The sequence below is a fragment of the Colletes gigas genome, unplaced genomic scaffold (genome assembly GCF_013123115.1).
Source record: "Colletes gigas isolate AHSC1104 unplaced genomic scaffold, ASM1312311v1 Colletes_gigas_Sc00004, whole genome shotgun sequence".
Classification (NCBI taxonomy): domain Eukaryota; kingdom Metazoa; phylum Arthropoda; class Insecta; order Hymenoptera; family Colletidae; genus Colletes; species Colletes gigas.
Genome location: NW_025106633.1, coordinates 9211332 through 9229684, shown reverse-complemented (window position 1 = coordinate 9229684; position 18353 = coordinate 9211332). Strand labels below are relative to the sequence as shown.

At 46.6% G+C, this 18353-nt stretch overlaps 1 protein-coding gene across 1 annotated transcript in view; it reads right to left on the bottom strand.

Moving 5' to 3' along the window:
- Positions 1–3099: 3099 nt before the first annotated feature.
- LOC122405017 (ras-related and estrogen-regulated growth inhibitor-like) overlaps positions 3100–18353 on the bottom strand; it is a 65269-nt gene continuing 50015 nt past the window's right edge. The window contains exons 5-6 of the mRNA XM_043409461.1: positions 16369–16550; positions 3100–6145 (exon numbers count right to left, since the gene is read on the bottom strand). Of these exons, the coding sequence (XP_043265396.1) occupies positions 5887–6145; positions 16369–16550 (441 nt within the window). The 3' untranslated portion in view covers positions 3100–5886. The remainder of the gene's footprint in view (positions 6146–16368; positions 16551–18353) is intronic.

Here is an 18353-nt window from a genome sequence, read left to right as displayed (position 1 = left end):
TTTCCAGCGACGCGTGTCTCTCTCTCTTTCTGTTCCCGCCGTTTTCCACGGTGGTCGACGTTATTGTCCTTGTCGAAAGCGGCCTCTAGGATCGTGATCGGCAGGTGATCATTGTCGGCCCCGTTTACGTGGCTCTGAATTTCTAATGGCGAACCTCACAGCGTGCCATTAATTACAAAGAAACAAAGGTGCACCCATCAGCCACGGACATGGCACTGGGAGGAATTCGCATCGATGATCCGACACTATTCAAAGTGGCTCGCTGAAATACATATGGCATGGTGTGTTTATCAAATGATCTGTATACCATTACACTGCTAACATTTTGATTAATCTTCATCGATGTTTATTTCCAGTGTCTGATGGCTAGGCACACTGATTGGCCGTAAAGTAATAGCGAATAGCGACGCCTGCCCTTGCACGCATTGTCATCATTGGCCGAGTCGATCGCAACTACAGCTCCATCGCGCGGCGAAGGACGCGAACGAAACGCATCAAGACAGAGTAGAAACATACTGGACATTGGCGTAGTCATTATGAATAGAATAAAAATGTATCTCTCATGGATATGGAGATCCTATCGTTAATCTCTGGTTATCATTTATTTTATTCCCTCCCCAAATCAATGGACTAGTAATTCTGGGTCTATACTCTTCATTATTGAGCGATCAGGGGATGGAGACGTAACGCTTGTAATTTTCGAATCACGATGGTATAGGTTAAAAGACTATATTATTGTTATTATCTGGAAGATAACGTCCATTTGTTTGTCTAGTCGATGCAATTTTAGCAATAGACGAAGAAAGAGGATCCGTCGTTTTGATCGGGTCGAGCGTGCCCCGCAACGATATGGCAATTAATGCAAATGGCGGACGGATAATATCGTGGGCGGGGCGAAGGGGGTATCCTCCAGCGAGGCTGGCTCAGTTATCGGGGTAACGCGACACGCGCCGCTGAAGTTCCAATTTCGCGGCCTGAAATACGCAAATTGGACTCGTCCTGGACCGGACCGCGCGCCCCCTGGAACATTGTCCCCGGCGCGGTGCACCGTTTCGTGGCGATAAATCGAGCACGGGCATCGTTTTATCGGGGCGAGCCGCTCGTTTGTCTTCCGCCGGGCCAGCGGCGAGACGCGAAACGCCGCGGTAACATGAGCAGCCCCGGCCCAACGGCGGGGGACAGAGAGAGAGGGGGTAGGGGGGGTTGGTAGTTTTCTACGAGGGGCCACGGGGAACGAGTCCACCCCATGGAAATCCTAAACCCGATCACGTTTTCAGGCCTTGTACCTGTCACCTCGTAATGTCGCCTGGAAAATCGCGCTCGTGTCGCGTTTCTGGCACGGATGAAAGTTCGAGGATGTCGGACTCTGAAAGAGAGCAGCGCTCGGAGGTTTATGGTTACTTTTTGTCGCCGTTTAGGTGGCGCTGCTGCTGAGCGAGTCACGCGACAGGGGAAGGGTTAGGTTGTTTACGTCGCCGCTGGTCGAGATGACGGAGGACAAAGATCTTTTGATTCGATATATCCTAACTTCTAGCGGGTTCGTGTTCGTGATCACGTGTCCGTATATAACGCTACAAATGGGTTTTAGAAGAAGACACGGAGCTTCTTGATTCCGTTTGGAAACTCGATGCTCGGTTAAAAAACTCCGTTGCAACGCCGTATCGCGTTCGGTGGAGATCGCCGACGAGGAAAAACGAGCGAGAGGAATATAACGCCGGATACCTCGTCGTAGCAAAATTAGACGATTCCCCGGTGCCCGTGAGCCGCGCGCACGACGGTGCAGCGTGAATCAACGATGAACTGACCGAATAACTAGCGATTCGGGCCAAGGTTTCGGGTGCAACACGTGTTTGTCAGCCGTGATACAGAAATAAAATACGGCTCCCGTCTGTGTCTGCGGTGTATGTATCTGCTCGCAACGATCCCGCGATAACTCGTCGCGGGCAATATCGTTTGTCAATCGGGCATAAACTACCCACAGAATAGATCTACCGTCCGCCATTATTCTATTGCATAGCTCGTGGCCCCCTGGTGATTCTTTAACCAAACGTTAACAATCTAAGAAAGAATAAAACCGGAATGCTCCGATGAAAAGGAGGAATTATAATTAAATTTAGCAACCGTCGATTAGTTTAAACATATAATTACCTTGCAGTGTGACGTGGAAACTGTCCCTCTATTTATGTACGTTGCTATTATTAGGAATTATTAAAACTGTTAATAATAGCAACCCCCGAACACCCAAATATTTTGATACCTCCTGTATAGAGAGGGGAAGAGAGCCAAAAGGAAAAAGTCGGGAAAGAAAGCACACTGAAATAAGCGGACCGGTGTTTCGGCTACCCTGCTGCGTGAATCACGGATCGTTAATAAATTTCGGTGAAAAAGAAACGCTTGCATCCGGCGTCTTCCGGCGGTGGGCCGGGTTGCAGGTTCGCGGCGCAGAAAATGATAAAAAACGAGCCCGCGTCGCCGGCCCTTAATGTTGCAATGTGGCTCGGTTATTGGATACGTTCTTGTTCGCGTGCTCGCGAGACAATTTATAGTCAACTCCGTTCCAACTACGCTTATAGAAGAGCAAACTCCGCGACACGATCTACAGGTCGCATAACCTATACGTATTTTTACTTTTGACAAAAGATATTTTGCATAGTGGTTAAGGAGGTTATATGGTTTCGATAGATACCCAATATGGCGGCGATATTTTTTACGTAGATGCAAGCGTAAAAGAGACTCGAAAAGCAACTTTGTTTTCTTTAAACGAATCTTAATAATAAAACTTTTCATGGCAGATTGGCTCAGGAGAAACGCAGCAGGGCGCAGGGAAATAATATCGCCGTGAAGTTTAACAAAAGAATTTTATTCTTTCTCAATTTACGATAACAAGTGACTAGCACTTAAAATACAGCGATCGATATCGGTCAGAATTCGAAAACCGCATGACACACTCACGCTCATTAGATCCTCTAATTTTCACACGTTTTGGAATGTATCGATTAGGCACGCTCTGGAAGCACATTCTTTCATCCTTCGTTAAGCAGCTCGCAGGGGTACCTCTTTTCACCCACGCCTCGCACACTTCCAACAAGTATCGTTTCATCGACCAACGGATGTTCGATGCTGTACAAATATACGTCGTTTCGCCCGCCTCTTTGCTCGTTTCCGAGTACACGAACTCGCGAAAAAGATTCCAGCGAAAGTACAAAAATACAAAATAAAAAAATATCGAAGAGACACCGCGTCGAGGAAGAAAAATATATTCACAGCACTTTCAAGGCCAAGTCGGACCAACTGAGGCTTTACCCCCCACCATACCATTGAACGGTCAAATAAATTCCGTCCGACCATACAGTATTTCCTGGTTAATCGACTAACTCGTTCCTATTCATTTACTTGCGAAGGATAACGATATTTTGAAAGAGCAACAATGAAAATAAAATTTTTTATATTTTTCGGTACATCTTCGTAAAAGTATTATCAATGAATTGGCAACTATTTTCCGATTAAAACGAGTCCAAACACGACCCCATTCGGTCCAACTCGCGTATCACGAGCGACATCTGGGGCAGCGCGCGCCAAACACGTATAATTAAAAGTAATCGTAACAGGGTCGTGTTTGTACTCGTTTTAACCGGGAGAACCTCGCCAATTCGTTGGTAATACTCATTTCAAAAAATTGTAAAGAAATGTTAAAAATAAAGATCGTTCGATGTTTTCGATTAACCGGGAGACAACGCATAGACGATGAAAGGTGACCCTGCGAGCTCGGAAGAACTTGTACACCCAACACTGACAATGCGAAAGGCACTGAAAATATACATACACGACTTACCAACTAAGAATCTTAAACCCGACCGTGGTCGTTGACGTACACGTTTACCGTAGAAAAACGAACAATTTACAAAATGCTCCGACCCGTTGTCACGGTTGTCTCTGTCAGCGCGAGAAAAAATAAGAAAGAAACGAAGGATAACCCGCGATTAAATATTTATACTTGCAACGGATAATCTGTCCTTTCGAAGGATTCCAATCGGTCCGGTTTCTCGGACCATCCTCTCCCCTCTCCGCTAATCTCGCGACCTTAATATTTAAACGATTCCACGAATCTCTTTAGAGTTATACTCAGCAAGTAAATGTGCGCTATGTACACTTAGGCTACTTTCAGTAGGAACATTAAGGTTGTCGAATCGATTACTCGGAACCCGGAGGCCCGATCTCGAGCACGGAAATCCGCGTCTCGTTTTAAATACGACTCGTCGAAACGAAAGCAACTCTCGATTTTCGTGTTTCGCGAAATGATTCCTCCGTCTTAACACCGCGAGTAAAACATTTTTATCAGACTGGAATATACTGTTGCTAAACCTGGGTGCAGTAGTTACAAAAAACCGAGCTACCAATTTTGATCCCGAATCGAAGATGAATAATAAAATAAGGGTATAGTCGCGTGAATACGAGCCATTGGGGATGATTTGGTTGCTCGAATCCGGGGTAAGATTAGGATTTCGAATTACCGTAGTCACCTGACTCGAAGTGTTAAGCGTGTCGCGATCGTAGAGTTAAACTCTCGAGAGGAAAACTCGGCCGTGTGCCTGAAATTACAACCGGTTCGTTACGATTTGAGCTGCTTCCTCCTCCCGTTTCGCGACCATCGACCGATCCCTTCGACGTGCGCTCGCGTTCTCCAAAGGATAGAGCCCCGCGCTCGAATCGCGACTGCAGCGCCGTCCAGCTGCGAAATTTGAAAGACTGTCGGGTTTAGGTTCAAAGGCGACGCCAGTCCCCGCGCTCTCGTAGCTCGTGTTTCCGTCCTCCGACGGAGAACGATGCTTGTCGCCATCTCGGTTAATCCGAGACGCGAACATTAATATCACGTGTGAAACTTAAAACAATTCTCTCGTCGGTTAAAAATTTTTCGTAGGCAGACGAATTCACATTGCAATAATGAAACTTAAAAGTTCTGACGAGAGTCATCGTGATCGTTTCGTTCTAGACAGTGGCGGATACAGGAGGGGGGGATACAATGTCTCAACCCTCTCCCCCCCCCCCCCTCCGTTCGTTGACCAAAATAAATGTATTACCTGAATTTGAATCGCATCACACGATTTCCTTATTCGTTAACAAGCGTCGATCAATCTTCGAACCTTCTGTTTCTAATTTCTAGGGGGTGAGATTCTCGAATATTTATCGCGATCTTTTCTCGGCCCTTTGGATTCTTCTAGATCCGCCACCGGCTCCACAGACGCGTTTAAAGCTAGAACGTTCAGGAACAGCGGGGTTCGCGCGTCCGCCGGACTCCACGGTCAAAATAAAATGGAGTCGAACGCGCACAGAGCACAAAAGGGAACGGACGCGGATCCTCGTGGCACACTCGGTTTCTGCTTGAATTTCACGAGCCAGTCGTCGTTTCCACGGCCGCGGCAGTCTTTCACACGGCCCGATCAATCCACTGTTCTCACGAATGTTTCTTAGCCGGATGCTGAACGTCTCTGCGCGAGGATCTCACGCAAATGCCAAGCAAACTGACGGAGTACAACCTCCGCCTCACCCAGACGCCATCGATCTCTCGGTTACGCCCTGTCTGCTCGGCTCTCGAAAGATCCAGCGCGAAGGAAAAACACAACTAGTTACTGCGCCCTCCATTGTCGCGTAGCTCGCCTCTCTGCTCGTTCGAAAGGACACTTTTTCCCCCCGTCGAGGAACGAACGAATTCGATAAAATGTTCATCGCGAGAAAGCTGCTCGTGCGTGTGCAACTTTTCTTGGTCGGAGTTCCCGTTCTCGGCGTCCCCGGTCAGCGGTTCGCGTAAACGTTGCTGCTGAGAACGATCACGTCGGTTCTCATGTCCGGTTCGTCACGACCTCCGAGGAGGAGGGAGCAGAGGAGGCGTCATATGCTCAGCGAGGGCCTCTTCTTCCGGTCCTTGGTGGTGTTCTTCCCGAATATCGTACCGAGCACCCTCGAGACCGAGTGCACGCCCAGTTTCCGGCGTATCGGGAGCGCACGCAGCAGCTGCACCGATCTCGCCTCCCGGAGGAGGGCCTGGAACGCCAGCGCCGCTCCCGCGGGACTCTCCGCCGCGCTCACCTCGTAGAACTGGCACCCGTGCGCCAGAGACAGTTGCTGGCCCTCGTCCACGCACACCTCTCTGCAACAGAAACCAACATTCCCGGTTATTTCAAGTTAAAGTTAGGCTTTGCTGGTCTCCAATTGTCTGGAAACAAAGTTTCGTTTTGACAACGAAAGCTATGAAAATATAGCTGTGGCGCTGCTTCCACCAGGTGGAGGAAGCGAGAAAGATCGTGAGAAGGCAGAAAAGGACAAGGGGGAGAGGGAGGAGGTTAGTGCACTCATCAGTAAAAGGCTTTCTAGCAGATCCTGATTATTGGGAAATTGGTCGAGCGCTTGCGAGAGAGACAAGATCGTGGCCCTCTGGTGGCGAGTACAAGAGATGACGCCACAGACATCTTGCAAATATCGAAACACTAGCTTACCATAATCTTCATATTAATTAAACAAGCAAATATCACTGGATCGAAAGTTAGGATTGATATTAAATATAGCTCTGGAATATCTCGAAAATCGGCGCGATGACGCTTCTTTCGCGACACGCGGAGCCCGTAAATTTTCGGGGGGATCGTGAAAAGGCGTCACGTGGGGGGGATCAACGGAAGTTGTCAAGGTCCGTGGAGAGGATCGAAACGGCTGGACGGGTCACGACTTCTTGGCAAACATCGTTCCGGGCGAACGGAAGCGGAGGAAGGTGAGTGAACGCGGACATAAAGGCGTGAGGAAAGAACGCGGAGTCACTGGAATTTCGCCAGCCTGACGGGTATTTATAATTGTCGAAGGCGGCCTGAGTTCGATAATCCGATCTAATCGTCTTGTTGACTCCTACGCGACCGGACGGTAAACAAATTTAATCTTCCAGTTCGACTTATCTCCCCGCAAGAAATCGCCTCGAGCTTCATGATCGTTCGATGGCATTAACGATCTATGGTGTCGATTACCAATGGGGGCGCCACGGTACTGTTGAAGTCCGGGTTGGAGAAATTAGTACGCGGGTGAAATATGAATATATGTATATTTGAGGCAAACAATGGCGGACATTAAAACGAGCCTGACAGTCCGACAGTCAATAATGAAATGCTCTTTCTTGCCTACTTTCTAGATCTTATATACTAAAACTGAAGAAAGGAAAAAGGGGCACGGTATGACGAACCTAGGTGAACTCTACCCTTAACAAAATGAGCAAGGGCTTGTCATCTAGGCGACTAAGAGGCTATGAGCCAGAATATACATTGATAAGGAGGTTGATCATCCAACAGTACTCTTTACGATGAAATCCAGTGTGCTCGACCCTAAATCTATCTCGATCCATACGCGTTATTTTTAATTATTTTCTTCTCATACAATAAATGTTAATGCATATATCGTGTGAACGAAGTTATTTTACCCCGAACACTTTGCGGGAGTTCCTAGGAACCTCAACTTCGATATACACGCGAGATTCTCGGAAGATCCGAGAAGCGCTTAGGATCGAGGCTTGGATCACTTTTCCACTGTTCCTCGTAGCTTCCAGCAGGAACTTTATTTACCCAAGCTTCTGAGAACTGTGTCGCGGATCTGTTCCAATCCGCGGTGTAATCCGGTCGACGTTGGCCGCCATAGTCGTTTAAAGGTCGCGTCGCTTCTTATTCGCCGGGGCATCCCGATCCAGCAGCGTCGAGGCACTGAAATGTCGAGCCTCTCCCCCCACGGCTGGCCATCTTTCTTCCACGAGATACGCTCGATTTTCCTCCGTCCCTCTCTGGACCGTGGTTCCCGGCGAGAGGCTCGAATCTAACACCGTTCCTCGTAAAGCAACGGATCGCCTCGTATAAAATAAAAGGGGACAGATTAACGGCCGTGAACGTGGTGCCTTGATCACGTGCGCATGCATAGCGAGGGACTCGTGCGCGCGATTAGACGTTCTGCACGGCCCTCCCACGCGCCACCGTTCCCTCGCCCTTCCGCCCTTCGTTTCTTCTCCCTTCGACGCTTCGAGAGTATCGTGTGTTACCGCGAATTTAATTGCCTCCATAAATATCGTCGTACTCTCCCGCCCCGGAGGCTCTCGTTCAACGTGCCTAAAATACGACGGTGGATCCGCTTTTTACCCCCCTCTTCCGTTCCCCCGGGGGATCGATGATCGATCGGGAACGCCGAAATACCGTATCTCACCCCGTGCAGCCGGTGCATCTGACTTCTATGGCCGAACGAATTGATTTTACAACTACTAAAATATTAGGAGGATCGGTATAGTTCTTCCCTAGGGAACTAGACTCCATTTTTAAAAAATCTTAAAGTCAGTGTTCTCTGTACACCATTACTATAAAACACATTGGTAAGATCTATGGAAAAGTGCAGGGTTATTCGGATGTTACTACTTTTCTGTTATGAATAATGACTCGTGACAGAATAGAATTTTATTTTACTGCTCTAAAGTATTGTGAGGGCTTGGATGTTGGGTACTCGGTCGAGCGCTTGCGAGAGAAACAGTCCCTCTGGCGGCAAATACGCGAGGCGACAGATCCCAATATCACAATACATACACTTGAAAATTACTTGTCAGTGATAATTTAATACCCATACCAGAACGTGAAAGGTTAGAGATTATATTAGTCTCGTATTTAGATCAAATAGCAGTCTATTTTCATTAAAAAATTCATTTTTAGACGTTCGGTATTCCGTAAAAGTAAATTTCACCGCCGTCGATATTCAGCCTTTGCATAATTCCAATTTATCTGCTCGGCATTCTTTCGTTTTCACGTTTTATTTCGGGCGAAATACGTTCTGGTGAAGTGAACACGAGAAACACCGTACGATCTCTGAATAATCTAAACGTATCGTACTTAAGGATTTCCCGCTTTCCCTTTTCTATTTAGAGAACTAAAAGGTGTCCAACGTCAGAAGCACAGAAACGGTTTCTTCGATAGATTAAAACAAAGTGACGATGATTAGAATTTCTTCGCCGATTCGATGTAGGAAACTTCTGTGGCGTTGCCGGGCGATGCCGGTGCGCCCGGCTCGAGGATATCCTGGATTCTTTTTCTTACGGGGGAATTAAGTGGTGCCCGATAGTGTGATATCAGACTTACCGAAGCGTGAGATAGTTTCTTAGAAAGGAATAAAAATTCGTTTTATCGGGCACGCGGAGTTTCAGGTCTCCCGACCACTTTTCTTCCATTCAATTTCTACAAACTTTTTTAACCGTCGTTTATCTACGAACCGTCACCGTAAATTTTCTCCCGGCCGTAAACTTCCTACGGAAAAGTATCGCCTATTAATTTGACGTAACCAATAACAACGAGCAGCGGTTTTCGAGCGTTCGAAATTTTCGGTTCTCGTTGAATGTTCTACGAATGCACTTTTCTTCGATATCAAAACATTGTTCACCTACATATTCCGAGACTTGTTTCTCGATTTACGCGAGACACGTGCTTTCTACTTGGCGCCAGCTAAACGCTCGCTAGCGCGGCGCGATTCCAACGAAACCGTCGCTCGGGAAAGCAAAGAAAGAAAGACGCGGACACGGGAGCGCCGGAGATGGGTAAAATTCTTATCCGGATGGGGAATTACGATAAAAAATGGCCGTTTCGGTGGGCCCCGTTGTCCGTGGTGGGCGGACCGGGGGCTTTTCAGGGCCCCGTGGGACGCGGTCGTTTCTTTCCACCGGTGCCTCCTTCCTACCCAGTAGCCGTTTCCAGCCGTCTTAATGGAGTTCATAAAGATTAGACCGTGAGGCCTCGCCGCTGCTGCGGGGCTGGTGAAACCACTCTCTCGGCAGAACGAGTTATCGCCGCTTTAGATACATCCGAAGCGGCGTCCGTCCGGCCCCGCGAATATCGTACATCGATAAACTTATCGCGAAATATCAGCTGGCGAATCCCTCCGAGCCACGCTCCGCCGCGGCTGACAAACTGGTTCGCCGTGGCTGAAAACCGCGCGCTGGAAAGCCGCGTTTCCAACATCGTGCAAAAACGAAACACACGACCGCTTTCCTCGTTCGCGAGCCTCGACCAACCATCGTCCATCCAACCTCGCGAAATACCTACGCGAATTTGACTGACAAGGAATCTCACGATCCTACACAAACTTTAACGATAATTTCTATTTTTTATAATTAACAAGTTTCTTAAAACTGTTGAATATTTATTTACTAATTAAACACGACAGAGTTACCAAGTATGTATTTAATTAATGTAATTTTACAAAATGAAAATGCTGTTCTTAGTTTGACAAAAATAATCCCGGAAATAACCGATTTATTTAATTTTAATGTTTCCCAAGAGTGCCCCAAAACGGGGAGCCAAAAACACCGCCATATCTCCGTTCCCTTCGGTTTCACAGGAAAAATGCATGGAACAAAAGTCGTTGGGAATGAAATTTCTGAACTTTTTTGTCCCGGCGAAAGTTTCGATAGAATCGATAGTAACCGAGCAATCGACGAAACGATCCAACGGAATCGAATGTTTGTTGTTAAATGTTCTTTGGTTTTTTTCCGTTATCCGGAAAGTTTCTAAGCACGTTTCCGCGAGACTAATCGATAATGATCGGGGGAGCCTCCGGTCCGAGGATAAATGGACGCGCTAAATTGTCTCGCGTAAACGCGGCAAGAGAGCGCGTCTGCCTCGGCCTAAGTGATATTTGATGCGATAAAAAAGTCGCCCCGACGAATATGAAACGGCGTTTCTCGCGAGCCCGACGTTAATCTACCGGTTAGATTAACTGCGGACAAAAGGTTGCACAGTGACGAAAGATAATCCGCGGTGATTGATGACGAAGCTCGTCGAGCCTACGAAAGGTGGAAGGTTGCAAGAGTTTGCCAACTTCCTGAAACTGTTTCTCACGACGCGTTCCGCGCGGGGAAAATGATTGTTACTCGCGTACGCGATTAAACTTTCCGAACAAAAACTACGACTCCGAGTTCCCGCGAAACGTTTCAACACCGACGGAGAAAACGCGTTGCTGATGGAGAAGCATCGACGACGATTTACAGAAATTCCAAAAATTAACCTTAATTTTTATTAACGAATTTTTCAAGTTGAAGATGACTATCTGTATATTATTATGATATTTATAGATACCGAACTATTTAACAACGTCTTGTCGAGAATTAAATTGTAAAACAGTCTAAGAAAAATATGCTAAAAGATGGGGCTCGTTGATCTCGAAGTAGAATGTACGAAGAGCTCCGTAATATACTATTAAGATTAAAAGTATAAAAGAATATTATTATTATTAAACGTCTTTATTACGTATACGTGGAAACCCGTGCATGAATATTTATAAAGATAAAATATAGCTGGAATACGTGAGAAGCGAGGTGCAGCTGAGGGCGCTGTTGTAAAAAGCTAACCTCAATATTCAACACTCGATAACTCGTTCGTTTTGTGGGGCTGTGTGGGTTTGGATTCCCATTAAGGCGCGTTAGGATGAAACGAACGTGTCATCGAGCGTCGTCTTATTTTCCAACATCCAACGCGCTCGACGTTTCGAAGTTTTATTAAATCGGAAACAATTTATTCGAAAAATTCAGGAACACGTTCCCGAAACGACTGGAGCGTGTTAACAACGAAATAATAGAAAGCGAATCCATCGTGGTCCGCGTTCACCCGAGTCTCGTATAATTAAATTCTAATTCCACTTTGAAACTGAATCTGACACGAATCGTTGAGCTTATCCGTGGACAGAAAAGCCAGTGACACGTAGGTGAACCGGATATCGATATCCCTTATAGGCTGCGGCTCTTGAACAGGAATTTCCTGGGCGATCCCCGTAGGAATGCGGATCGTCGTTAGCGAAGACACGTTTCCCATTTTTCCGTCGCGGTTCGCGTCCCTATATTCATTTACGAAGCTTTACATGCCGTGTACGATCCGATGAATGATCAAACATGCACGACGATATCACCATTATGATGTTTTATACGCTTTAATAATATTCCCTCACCCGGTTAATTTTTATTCGTCGGCACAGCGTTCTTCTTCGATTTTTCCTTTTTCTTTAAGCAATCCATCTTTTCTCGTGTAACAAAATTTGTAATTTCGTTTGAATAATATTCTCAGCGATCTTTCTAAGAATCGATGGACATTTTTCAAAAAAGGAACCATCTGTTTTGGACGAGTGGTTCTCGCGTAGCGGCCCGTTAAAGTTTCGTCCAACTGATTGGCGACGCGTGGCGCTTGGAGCTCGAGTGGGGGAAGCGCGCCACGCCCACGAGCACTTCCATTGGCCAAAACTTTAACGACCATTTGCGAGAAAACCGTTGATCCACGACCCTTGGTTCCTTCACAACTTTTTCTTCTTTCATCGAGCAGAGTAGAATTTTGCAACAGGTTTCTCTTTAAATCTCCACCGTTGCAGCGGATGTTTATTATCGTAATAATCTCGGTTCCTATTCCCATTAGGTATCAGAAGTGGCATGCGATTTGAAAAGGTTAATGAGTTAATCTTTATCGCGAACGTTGCAGAGAATTTTGAAAAAAAGAAACATAGACCGACTGGTTCGCGTTATTTCCTGGCTTTCTCCTGTCCGAATCACGCAACGTCGGGACGGTGATGCACTTCGAGGCGGCGGATTGCGTAAAATGCTTGACAAGCTGGGTCACCGAAACCGCCGGCGCCGCACCTGTTCCACGTTGATTCGTACCGCGCGAAAATATCGATCCGGCCGCGTGTAAATCGCCGTATCGATCCGGGCGCGGTTCTCCATCATCCGTAGCGAGAGAAATTAAGGGAGGTTATCGTGGCCAGCGATCGCGAAACACGCCTTTAAATTAAACGTATCGCTGAAACCGAACGCGAGGACGGGTGAAAGGAGAAAAATCGAAGGGGGGGAGAGGGGGTTCTTATGTCGACCAGTTGGAATTTCGAAAAAGTCCAATCGCGACAGGAAAAAAGCAACGGTGAGTTTCGATACGTGGCTCAAAACTCACCAAACTTTGCACAGTTTCATCCAACCTGGACCTGACCCACAACCCTACATAGTTCGATGCCACAGCACGTAACATGGAGAGATTATGGTCAATGACTATTTACCAATCATGACTATGGAAAGTTTTAAACGACGGTGAAGCATTAGTAGGAAAAGCTGACGAAACCTTTCAACGGACCTATCAAAGACACCGCTAGGCTTAATGTATTATCATATGCTGAGTCAGTGCACGATAACGATAGCACTTGCTTCTTTCAGCATGAAAGGCACAAAACCATGACTCTCCGAGACGTACCCCATTGTAAGCTCGATCCTTCTATCCAGAGACTTCGATGAACATAAACAACTCCTCGAATATTTGCAAAAAGTACCTCTCGACGCTGACAAATTCCCCAAGCAGGTATCGACTCTATTAGAATACACGCGTGGTTGATCTACGACCGGTGCAAAGTAACGTGAAACGTATATCCGCAATTAAGTTCGCGCAAAAGTCCTCCGAGCTTACAATTTAATAATTTCAGTATCGTATCTCTGGAAATACTTGGCAACGTGTTGCCACGATACCGAAGGCTTCGCGCGGAGCATGTTTCCAGCACGTGTATCGCATTCTTGGACCGCGGCAAGTCTGGAAGATTCCAAGCTAAGTGGTTCACCGTAATGGTAGCCTAGGTGATATCGTCCCGGATTACAGACCGGGAGATCAGCATTAGAATCCCACCCGGAAAGCCTCGTCCGACGCGTTCGAACGTCCGAATCGTCCAGATAACCGAACGAATGTCACCCTCGATAAGTGAACCAAAACACGTCATCTTCATCGATATTGCTCGATCTCTAAATACGCAATCCATCGTCCTCGATGCAAAACAAAGGGGTTATAGAATTGTACATATACACGAAACGACAGTGGCGTAGGAGCCACGCCAGACGCGTTCCAAAGAGGCATAAACGAGGCAAAGCCAAGAATCCCGAGTTTATTGAACCACGAACGGAACAGTTCTGGTAAGACGATGCTTATGTATTGCATTACGCCTATTTGTACCGGAGAGAGAGACCGAGCAGTGGAATCGCGACTCGTATTCAAGACTTCTTGGTCGGCTTGCGCTCGCAAAAATCGCTCGATAAATTGAGGTATCTTATTGGGTCAAACGCGTCACTGTCACTGTCCACCTTCCTTTTACTCATTATACGGATGGGAGAAACAAAGTTCTCCCACCACCCCCGGAAGGTATCGGGTAAGCCGTACTAGGTCAGACGTATTACTCGAGCTTTGTAATACCCGTTGCCCACTTGACGGTTTTACTCCCGGGAGTAGGTATCGAGAATAAGAGGTCTTTCACGGGAGCTAGCGGAACAGTTGCTGAAAGTTGCCTCGTCATCCATAAGGTCTGCCGGGGGTGTCTGCGAAAGAATGCTCGCGATGATGTGCCCGCTAGAAAGTCTGGGCTAGGGACTATTAAGAACAAAACTCTTCAACCGGACGTTGGATGAGCCAAGATCACTTGACACTGTCGCGTCTTTAGGTGCCTGGACACCTGTAGTCGATGGAAGTCCTACATTCTCACGAGTGATCTTCGATTCTGGTATCTGGGGGATGTTTGGGGTGGGAATCACTAGCTTGTAACTTTAGTTATTTGTATGTCAAAAACTGTTGGATATATATGGCTAATATTTTGCATGGGTAATCAGGAGTGGCTCTACTGTTATTGTGCAAAAGCACAGAGAGATCGGAGTCGAGCAGTTTGTGACCCCTCGTTGGGGTTATTTCAAAAACTATTGGGTATCCACGGCTAATATTTTGCATAGGTGACAAGGGATGGCTGTACTATTATCCTGCAAAAGCACATCGAGATCGGAGTCGAGGAGTGACCCCTCGTTGGGGTTGTGGAGAAATTGAAAGACAATCGTCTTTTTGGGGGTTGAATCATGCCACTTAACCCGAGACTGATGTTGCTCGCGACAATGCCTGTCGCGCCTCGAGGAGGCAGGTCTAAAAGCGGTCGGGGCGAAGGATCGAGGGAGCCAAGTCGGTCAAACGAGGCGCGTAAACAGATCTGTCGGAGCCCGCGATCGCGTGAACGGTTTCTAGGTGAGCGACCACTCGACCACTACCGGGTGTCGTGCTCGAAACGGTCTCTGGTGTCGGGGAGTGCGGTCGATGTGGCGCCTCGTTTCGTGTTTCACGCCGCGAGACAAGGCACCGATATAGCCGAGGAGGAGGCGGACGACGACGACGACTTGGACGATGATCGTTCCGTCCCCTCCCGCGCGTCGTTCCAGCGGATGCCCGGGCGATGAGAGAGCAGGTGACAGGAAAGAAACAGGGACAGCGAGCGGTCTGTCCTCTCCGGTAGCTCGCGAATCGCGTGGCGCACGCGAAATCTCGCCGCGTCTAGGAAACGTTTCGCGAAGATCCTGTTACCCGGCTGCTGCGTCTGTACACCGCCGCCGCCGCCGCCGCCGCCGCCGCGACCGGGAAAGTGAACCGTCCGATTAATCGGCCGAACACGCACATGGAAGAAAGTAGAGGGTCCGCGGGATCGCGATCGATCGAGTTCCGCTGGCGAACAACGAACGGAACCGGCCCAGATGGGGAGGGGCAGAGGAAAAAAAAGGAGGAATTCCTGAGACGAAAGACGACGAGAACGACGCTGGACCAGATATCGCCGACGGCCACGATGATATTGTGATTCTTTGGCGAACAAGGACCGGGCAATTAGATGACAATCAAACCGGGAGGAAAAGTGTGTCGAGAAGGGGCCCACCGGCGGAAACGGGTCAGACGGATCGACCGTGTAACGTGTTTGTTATGTTTAACGGTTCAACGTAACGAGACGATCTCCGAATTCGAGGATTAGCTTACTCGCGATAGATCGTTACTGATCAGAGCAAATTTAACGCGATCGCTGCCAGATCAAAACCGTATAATATTCTGCAAAAATAATATTTTGATTTTAGTAACCTTGTTAAAGTTCACAAATTCTATATTTATATTTAATTTATAAATATATATTAATAATTATAATTCAATTCTTAACTCAATATTTTAACTTGAGAAAAGCTTGATAGGGGAAGCGACTAATTATTTTTAGTGTACTAGGCATAGCTCGCTATATGTATAGAAAAAGTAAACCGGAAGTCATCCTGAGCCCACTGCGTAAGGATTAAATAAATAAAATATAATTTTTAATACGCCATCATGGATTCGTTTTCGATTTATTCGTTAACGATATCGCTCGCAATCTTTATCCCGGGAGTAACTTTGCGCCGATCTACAATACGGGATAATTGATTCCGGCGCTCGAGTTAGCGATCTCATTAATTTCCCCCGAGAATGTGACCTTTAATTCGCCTGGTTGCTAATCTCTTCGCAGGGAACTTGATTTAACACTCACCGAGCATGATCCAGATCTCTCTTGTTGCCAAGCAGCAGGGCGGTGAAATAGGATGGCAGGCGTAAATCAGCGAGTTGCTTTAGCAGTCCACGGGCTTCCTGAAAGCTTCGTTTACACGTCACGCTGTAAACGACCACGAAAGCCTCGCCCCACCGAATATGAGAGTAGAGGCAACCATTTTCCTGCAACAATAAAATAGTTCCTCTTAAAATATTACTTCTCGCTACTAAGTATCGAGGTCTCCGTGCGTTAAAATTGTCTGGTATAGAATGATCCATCTAAATTAATTAATCGATGGATCGTTGTTTATTTCGTTCGATGGTAATAGGGACGCGATAGAAATTTGCACACTGTTCCAGATATAATTAGATCGCTAAAGCGTGAGAATAAAAGGCAACTTTCATAGTTTCCACCTAGAATTTCGCGCGAAATTACTCAATTACCGTGCTCATCAGCGCTCAAACCACCGTGACGCTTAGACAGTTTTAGAAAGTTCGAAAAAAATAACCGATAATTACACGAATTTTTCCCGGCATCGACGCTTACGTAAGTGGCGTGCAACTTCGAGCCAGTTTTCCCCCGCGAAGTCACAGAAAGAGGAAGTTCGATTTCACTTTCGGGTCAAAGATTCATCCATCTGACCGACCGACAATTTTTATTCAACCTTCCGGGTGCAAATTACTCTAGTCAAAATAAACAATATACATTTTAAAAATTCAAAAACCTAAACGTCCATTCGTAAATTAAATTCTACTCAAATCGTAGTGCATTTAACCAACATTAACGCAAACAATTTTGTAATTAATTTGTTCATCTATGGAATAAAAAAGAAAAACAACTATTTAGAGTATTTCTAAAGAAGCGTCGAAAAATATAAATAAATTTTCTAGAGGCATACAAATATTCATTCACGATTGCAGCGACCATTTTCGTGTTACGTTATTTTTTGAACGATCCTCGATGAGGTTAAAAAGGAAATCCTCTTCGACCATTTCCGCCAGTTCGAACAGTATTTTTTTTGTTCTGGGAGCGCGACGCTTAATTAACACGTTAATCAACATTCCCGAGCGAGTTGGCTGGAAAGCCCCGATCTAGATCCGATCCTCGCGCGGCGTTTCACTTTGCTCCGCGCGCGACATCGCGGATTTATAATTCGACCGGCGATCCGGCGACGATTAGCGCCAGCGAATCGCCGGGCGAACCGTCCCCGCGATAATTGAAATAGAAACGGCTAAACTGGTATCGTCGCGAGTACGTTCTATTTTCGAGGCACGCTCGGAGCTTCACCTCTGACCTTCCGACCGATCGTCGACGCTAAGAAGACTTCCGAGATCTACCGGCAGAAAGAAGCAGCGTTTCGATTGTTTCCAATCTACTACCAGTGGAAACAACCATTATTTCCCTTTCTCCCTACACTGGCTACCAAACTAGTCAAAAATCACTGATCATTTTATGGTTAGACTGACATCAGCAGATATACAATTTTAGTTTCGATACTTTCACTTTAGAGTCACCCACCCTCGGTTTAAGATAGAAATTACTGCTAAATTTGTTTCAAGTTTGAGCAGGAAATCACAATGTGTATCTTTCTTTCGAGTAACAATTCTTCACCCAGGATTTTTATAAGGAATTCAGGCTCTTTATAATTCTAATTTTCACACTTTTACTCTATAGGTATTACCCTCTGTTTAGGATAAAAATTACTACGAACTTTGTTCCAAGTGACAGTACGAAATTACTTTACCCCGGATACAAGTAACAGATTCGATTCTCAATCTCAGTTTGATCCAATATTAGCAATCTCGAGATCAAAATTGCTAGATCGTCTTCAAGCGAACCCATCATATCAGTGAAGAAATTTAAGCACAACAGGGAGTAACTTCCGGTTTGGGGGTGGATCCACAACGAACGAGGCACGTTCGAAGGAAAGATTCCAAATTCCGCGTTTAAAGGGGGTCTGGTCTGATTGCTGATGCAGGGATCAG